This window comes from Nanorana parkeri, unplaced genomic scaffold (genome assembly GCF_000935625.1).
Source record: "Nanorana parkeri isolate BGI_ZX_2015 unplaced genomic scaffold, ASM93562v1 scaffold27, whole genome shotgun sequence".
NCBI classification, from domain to species: domain Eukaryota; kingdom Metazoa; phylum Chordata; class Amphibia; order Anura; family Dicroglossidae; genus Nanorana; species Nanorana parkeri.
Window position 1 is genome coordinate 2,283,799 of NW_017306295.1, and position 8,241 is coordinate 2,292,039.

Below are 8,241 nucleotides of genomic sequence, written 5' to 3' on the forward strand. Positions count from 1 at the left end.
TATATATATATATTATTATTTTTTCTGAAACCTTTTTAAAAGCGCTTGGGAAGAGGATATCCAACAGTATCTCACTCAGTATCTCATGAATTCAGCTAGAGATAGGTATATCAGTTAATATTTTGACATCAGGTTTGCTATACTCTGCTGCAACTCTATATACCTAATAGCTGATGCCAGCTGTGGCAGATGTCATGCTCCAACAGGTTCATTTATACATACGGTCTGGACTTGTCCCCAGGTCAAAGCTTTTTGGAATGAAGTGGTGGGTACCAATAATTAAGTCAGTGGCCTGTCGGTGTCGGTAGACCTTCTAATAACACTCTTGGGGATTACAGATCTACTTAATGCTACTCTTCACCAAAAGTTGTTTGTTTTCTATGCTACTTTGCCACACAGGCTATTTTACTTAGATGCAAACTGTCCTCTGCTTCGACGGTTGCCAAGTGGAAAGCGGCCATTAACAGGGCTCTGCCACTTTACAAGCTCACCAATTTGGGTTGCGATTGCCCTGGTAAAAAAAAGATCTGGACACCCTGGGTGAAGGTGCATGGCCTGACTGTCTTAGATGTTCCTTGACAACTTTGCCCCCCCATTCCCATTCTTTTCCGTTCAGCTTTTCACCATTACCCCCGTGATACCCCCCAATCTGTGGGGTTCCAGATTTCTTTACATACTAGGTTTAGTCAGAATGTCTCGATTTCCAGTACAAGGCCCTGTAGTGGGTATACAGTATCTCACACAAGTGAGTACACCCCTCACATTTTTGTAAATATTTTATTATATAATTTCATGTGACGACACAGAAGAAATGACACTTTGCTACAATGTAAAGTAGTGAGTGCAGACGTATGAGTGCTGCCAGCATGGCTGCAGGGGTTGGGTGGGGGGGTTAGCCTATCAGTGCTCAGACCATATGCCGCACACTGCATCAAATTGGTCGTCCCAGAAGGAACCCTCTTCTAAAGATGATGCACAAGAAAGGTCTCTAACATCCACCAGCTCCTTGATGTCATCAGGAGTGGAAGATGACTCTAGTGGAAACCTGTGAAGCTCTGGTGAACTCCATGCCCAGAAGGGTTAAGGCAGTGCTGGAAGATAATGGTGGCCACACAAAATATTGACACTTTGGGCCCAATTTGGACATTTTCACTTATGGGGTGTACTCACTTTTGTTGCCAGCGGTTTAGACATTATGGCTGTGTGTTGAGTTATTTTGAGGGGGCAGCAAATATACACTGATATACAAGCTGTACACTCACTATTTTACATTGTAGCAAAGTGTCATTTCTTCTGTGTCGTCACATGAAATGATATAATAAAATATTTACACAAATGTGAGGGGTGTACTCATTTCTGTGAGATACTGTACAATTCCTCTTTGAATGAGATATTTATTTGATTTTACTACTATGGATTTTTGTGCAACTTCTCTGTTCAAATTAGTACCACTTTACTTTGCATTGTATTAGGATTGTTAATTGTTTATTTATATTGTTAATTATATTGATTGTTATTTTATGTTATTTTGTGTTTGAAACTTAAGAAAAACTAATCTGTTGTTGAAAAAAATGGAAGGAAGTGAGAATCCACTGCAACAACTAATCGATTAAATTAGTTGTTATATTACTGGGCAGTCTAAATGCTGCTGATGCGTGTTCTCTCTGCGAGGTAAACTTTTTTATTATTTGATTTAACTGACCTGATTTATAAGGATGCGGAAAGTATTGCGTTTCTAAAACCTCCAGTTTGGCATTGCAGGGGTGTGGAATTCGTAACGCCCGACGCCCGGGACATGTAGTTCCGGGCAAGTGTTTTTTTTCACTGTTTTAGCCCTGCTACGGACAAGTAGCAGGGCGGGTTTTCTTTTCTTAAAAATGAGCGCTGAGAGCAGGGACGGAGCGTGGAGCGCTGAGAGCAGGGACGGAGCGTGGAGCGCTGAGAGCAGGGACGGAGCGTGGAGCGCTGAGAGCAGGGACGGAGCGTGGAGCGCTGAGAGCAGGGACGGAGCGCGGAACGCTGAGAGCAGGGACGGAGCGCGGAACGCTGAGAGCAGGGACGGAGCGCTATATTCACTTTCCCAAGTAATTTGGAAAAATGGAATTACCCGCACAAATCTCCCAAAAAAAAAAAAAAAAAAAGGAAAAAGTAAATGTAACTAAATAAAAATGAAAAAAATAAAAAGGCAAGTAAAAATAATAACTACAACTAGTAGTTTCAGCGATTGCCACGCAGATGTAACCCCATACATGCGAATGCAACCGCTGTATGCAACCGCACACGATCGCACGTCCTGGGAATCCCCAAGTCTGCACCAACCCTAAAGGGTATATTCACTTTCCCAAGTAATTTGGGAAAATGGAATTACCCGCACAAATCTCCCTCCCACTATACTTACCTTTCGGCAAACGGTCCTTCCCGTCCACCAGTACGGGTGTACTATCTGTACCTGTTCAATGTATTCTGAGTTTCGCTCACAAATTGCAAGCACTTGTTGGTCAACGCGGTCACTTGACGGCACCCACCAATGAGAAGCGCTTCTTAGCACTGCTAAATACGGTTTTGGTTAAAATGATTTTTTTTGTATCAGGACAAGTAGATTGTTATGAGGGACAAGTAGATTCGGCCCCCGCTTTAGTCCTTGGACAAGTAGTTTTTTCTAAAATGTCCACACCCCTGCATTTATTTGTATTCCATCGCCAAGAAAACAAAATAGTTGCCAACTATTCTCATTATTGATTCGTTGGGGAGAGGGAGAGTGAGAGGGTAAGACTGAGACTAGCATGCTGGGCAGAGAGTTTTTTTTTTTTTCAATGCAACCAACCCAAAAAATTAATCGGGAAACTAATCGACTATGAAAATAATCGTTAGCTGCAGCCCTACTGGATATAATTCCTTTTTAGAAGAAAAAAAAAAAGAATACAATTTTAGTGATCTAATATTCTTCTCCTTACCTGGTTCAAAAGATACAAAATCTTGGTTAAAATATGAAGACATCTTCTAGGATTTATTGGAGTCTCATTGAATAATCGAGCCTATAAAAGGAAACATTTATATGCACTGTTTAGTTTAAATGGTATCTATGGTCAAAAACTAAAAATAAATATGTATTTCTATATTGAATTTCCATAAGCTCTATCCCACTCCTAATAACCATATCCATCTAGAAGTCTGTAACCGTACTTATTGAACATGCCCATAGTATGTACTTCCTCAATGCATTGACACAATGTCACTCAGCCCTGTGAATGTGCACTTCCTCATCTCACAACCCACAGAGCCTGCCTTCTGATCTGCAACTCAACGTCTGAGCAATGCAACATTATCCTTGCTTGCTGAAAGCAATGCATGGTTGGATATTTAGTCTTGAGGAATCAAGATGACATCACATCAAGCAGCAGGGGAAGACAAGCAAAGCACACAGGCAATCCAGGAAGTTGAAAGTGATGGGCAGAGAGGAGGCAGCAGCCACTATATGAGGGATATTTTCAAGTAAGCATTGATTACATTATGAAAAACAACTTTAGTATGTATTCCTATTATAATGCTGATGTCATAATAGGATAGTTTAAGCTGTGACCTTCAAACTCCTTTAAAAAAAAAATCTATACTTTAAAGTTGGGCCAACTGATTACCTGCACCCTGCACATCACATACTTATGTCCCACTACCAAGCCCAAACAAGCTGGTAACCTCCTACGCTGACTTAGGGTGGGTTTTCAGGCCTCTCCAATGAGGCAGAACAGAACCCAATAGAGAAGCTATTTACTTACAGACCTATAACTTAGGTTTTTATATAAGTCTTACCTCTTGAAGAACAGCACTCTTTTCCAAATGCTGAAATGGATTGGAACCACTTCCTGAAAAGTAAGACATGTGATGTTCTTAGACATCTGTTGTAATTATACATTCACAGGTATATAGTTAGGTATTTTTGCATACAATTAAATATCAAACAATTAGTTTATGGCCGGGACCTGAGTATTAGGCACCACACCCCTGAAAATAGTAGTAATCACAAAAAGAAAAAGATGGGGCTTTGAAGGTACCAAATGGCAAGTCCAAGGCAATTGAGGGTAAAAAAAATATATTTTTATTAAATAGCGATTAAAAAAATATATTCAATTAATATAAAGCTCATTTGTGAAAACCTCCAATCAGATATCTCCTAGGAGACTCACTCCACTAATTGATAGCCAAATTAAAGATACATGATTACATTGAAACAATAGGCATGATAACATGATTAAAAAATACAAACATGATTGATTAATGAGTTATTCAGAGTGGAGGAGTCATGTAGTGTCTCAACGTTTCACGTTAAAAAGCGCTTCCTCGGGAGATGGAGGATATCTGCATAATTGAAAAAATCAATAAGCATAATGTACAAAACCAAAATGATATGATGAGTAAATGGCCAGGTAGGAACATCACCTACTGATTAAGCAGGTTGACATGTGTGCATCCGAGCAGACCAATCTGGGCATTGGTCCGCTCGGATGACATTCAGGAGGCAGGAGTATCGCCTGGAAACTGCAACTCAACCAACTCTGAAAAGCAACCCAACGTGCAACACTTTTCAGAGCGGCGCTTAAAGTAGAACGACAGGGGTAGATAACTGAAACTCTTACTTTATATGTGCCCCAAATCATTGTAAAAGTATATCTAATGCCAAAACTTTATTATTATTTATTTTAGATAGATTAGGGGGGTTATAACAGCTGTCATTTTCTTCCCCATTTGCATCTCATCAGGGAAATGTCCCTTTACTTCCTGTCATGTAGACTTAACAGGAAATGAGGATATCTTTCCAATGAGAGACAAATCTCTTAGTTGTCACAGAAACCACTGGAAGGTCTATTCTCTATTCCTGTTTTTACATTTTGTAATCTACCTTCACTTTCATACCTGGATATTCGTGCAGTTACAGAGAGTGAATCTCCCTAACGAGAACACAATAAAGATCTGACAGGGGTTCTAGCCCCTCACCACTCCATACACATCTAAAACAAAACAAAACAAGTTTTGTCTTTAGTTATACTTCAAATGCTTCATTCATTTTGAATTGGTTTGATCCTTGTCTTTGCCAGCACGATTTTGGATTGATTCATCCCAGGGTCTACTTTTTATAACCCCCGTGCCTGCCTGGCCGGGCCTCTCTTTAGATCCACTGTTGTCATGGTGATGTAACATTGGAAACAACGTCACAAGCCATCCTCATGACATTGTATATAGAGAGGATTTCCCTACAGATCCGTTACTTGCCGCAAAAGACGTCAATCATGCTCTGCTTTGTGGACCTCGGCACGGCAACCATGCATGGTAAAGCATGACTGGTGATGCCATTTATTTTGAATTGCAACCCACCACCCTTGGAAACGCACCCCAATGCATGTGTGCTGCAGTGCACCACGACTCATGGAACTGTGTTTTGGTGTACATTAAAAAAGTAAAAGATCCCTGCCTGGCTTTTTGTGCCTTGTGTTACGCTGCTAGCCTATGTATAATGAACAAACTGGCAAACAAAAAATCTACCCTTGCAGTGGAGCTACCCCTACACTACAAGGGTTAGGGAAGAATTTGTATTACCCTAGCAGTGGGGTACTCCAGAATTAACTGCTCGTTTTGGTCGAGGGCTTCTAAAAATAGCAAAGTTATACTCGCCTGATCCTCGGAGCCAACTGGCTGTGACACCACTCCCCACTGTCTGTCTCCTCCCACGCAGCAATGGTATGTCCCTCAGCATCTAAGGATGTCTAAAGTCATCACGTCTAATGCAGGTTCCATAGACCTGCATTAGATTTCAGGACACTGAGGGACATTCCCCTAGCTTTAGTGGAGGGAGAGAAGAGGAGATCACTGGTGTGACACCAAATGATTGTCAGTCATCTTTTTGTCACCCCTTCTGATGGTAATCATGTATAGATGTCACCAGCACACCAAAATCTTTTAGGATCAAAACATGTTCATTTATTGAAGATACTTGTCATACAAACAAGCGCTTTTGGGGGCCGCACAGGGTCCCTTCATGCATCTGTTCCTCTATATATAGTTTGGTGTGATTACTGCACATTGTCAATGCTAAGGCTAATGAAGGGATCCTGCGCTGCCCCGAAAACGCTTATTTGTATGACAAGAATCTTCTATAAATTAATACGTTGAGATCCTAGAGGATTTGGGTGTGCTGGTGACATCTATACATGAAGTTTTTTGCGGCGCCATCCACACTCACTACGAGCACCCCACCATATGGGACATTTGGTAAGGAGTGCGGCAAGGAAGTTTTGTACCCCCCCTGATGGTGTCACCCAGTGCGGGCGCACCCCCTACACACCTCTTGTGACACCTCTATCACATTAATATATCAATGAATACAGAGCTGCATTTATATATCCACATGGAGCTCAGATTCAGAGCCAGCTACCAGTCATGCTCAGAGTGCCATTCAATATGTTTCATGGATTGGGACCGAAGCAGCACAACAGCAGAGAATGTATTATCAGGTAAGACACATCAATCCTGATATCTTATCCTACAAAGACACTTTGGTATAACAGTGTGCAGGTAATGTGTCTATACATGTACTCCTGGAGCAGGCGAGCCTGGACAGCTTCCGGCTTCAGGACAGTCCGAGGCTCCGGGCCTGCACACAGTAGTTTCCGTCTTCCGCCGCAACGAATGACACGAGAAACATTTCTTACCGGCCTCCTCGTCTTTCTTATCGAATTTCTTAATCATTTCCGGATATGACCGCTCTGCTACCGGTACCGGAGGAGACTCAGCACAGTACAAGCCGCACACTGCGCCTGCGCACAACTCTCCGGGAAACCCCGCCCACACACGGTGCTGTGCTGTGTGTACACTCCTGTGTGTGAGGGATTAGTGTAATGTATAGAGGTGAGAGCATGGATGTGTGGGGAGGACTGACTGTGTCCATATATATTTGTAATGTCCTGGAAATGTTATGGATTTTTCTGTTCAGACCAGCCAGACGTGCTGAATGCATGGCCGCTGGAGTGAGTTTATAGCTACAATGCTGATGATGCGTCAATCCTGCCACATCGCACTGTTTACTTTTTTTGTTAGAACTATAATGATGTCATGAATGACATTTTACACCACAGCGACCAGTGCCGCCCCAATACAAGAAAAGGCAATTTGCCTTGTAACGGACAGGTTCACTTCACACTACCGTGCTGCATTGGGAATGTGGTGGTGTGAGCTGAAAAAAAACTTTTTTTCCAGCTCAGCAGGATACGAGACGGAGCAATTCCCCCGCACCGCACTGTGCTGTAGACATGAAATGTCACATGGCATTTCAAAAAAGTTCGACTAAGAAACACAGTGCGATGTCGAGATCTCCAACCCGTTGAGGCGCACTGCCTCAGATTGTACAGCTTGAGAGCTTGTTCACACAATGTCCGGCCCAGATCTGGAGCAGATCTGCAGACGCGGTGTTATGCGTTTTTGACGTGTTCCAGAGTGGAGCTGTCAGCTGGAGTGGGCCTATCGGTATGTTAGCTGCAGTGCAGTGCGTTTTTGACGTGTTTTGCGTTTCCGGACAAAATGTAACATGCAGTATTTTCTCTGTCCGGACCAGAACGGACTGCGCACGTGAGAACTGTAGCCCATAAAACACATTGGGATGCATTTTGGGTGCATGAGCGCACGGATCTGGTCCGGACAGAATCCGGACGCTGTGGGAACAAGCCCTGATACTTCTCCTGGGTGGCTGCACTAGCGGGAGTTGGAGGTCTCGACTAGTTGGAGAATTCGATAGAACACCGGGATGGGAAAGCGCAGACACCCTCCCTCCCCAGTGCTTCCCAGGCACTGATGACCATGGCTGTTATGTGACGAATGTAAGTGGCAAGTGCTGCTGTGCTCCTTCCCCTCTGTCATCAGCGATCCACGATCTGTCAGCAGAGAGAGAGGAGAGAGAGAGGAAGGAGCTGGCACACGGGGATGCATGACCTGAAACTGACCTGAAACAAGTATAGGACTGTTACTTGTGACTGACCTGAAACAAGTATAGGAGTTCCATCATCACGGGCTTCACGCTTGTTCCAGATCGGTAACTCTCAAAGTATTAAAACCACAGAATAAGCATGTCAGAGAGGCAGAGAGAGAGCTCCTTCCCCCTCTGTCATCAGCGATCCACGATCTGTCAGCAGAGAGAGAGAGGGGGGAAGGAGCTGGCACTCGGGGACGTGCAGGTAAGGAGAGAGCTGCTGCGCATGT

General features: G+C 43.3%; 1 protein-coding gene across 1 annotated transcript in view; it reads right to left on the reverse strand.

Annotated features, from left to right (window-relative positions):
- COPG2 (coatomer protein complex subunit gamma 2) overlaps positions 1-6,827 on the reverse strand; it is a 46,237-nt gene extending 39,410 nt beyond the window's left edge. The window contains exons 1-3 of the mRNA XM_018566450.1: positions 6,702-6,827; positions 3,808-3,860; positions 2,955-3,035 (exon numbers count right to left, since the gene is read on the reverse strand). Coding sequence (XP_018421952.1) covers positions 2,955-3,035; positions 3,808-3,860; positions 6,702-6,738 — 171 coding nt within the window. The 5' untranslated portion in view covers positions 6,739-6,827. The remainder of the gene's footprint in view (positions 1-2,954; positions 3,036-3,807; positions 3,861-6,701) is intronic.
- Between the last annotated feature and the right edge of the window lie 1,414 nt (positions 6,828-8,241).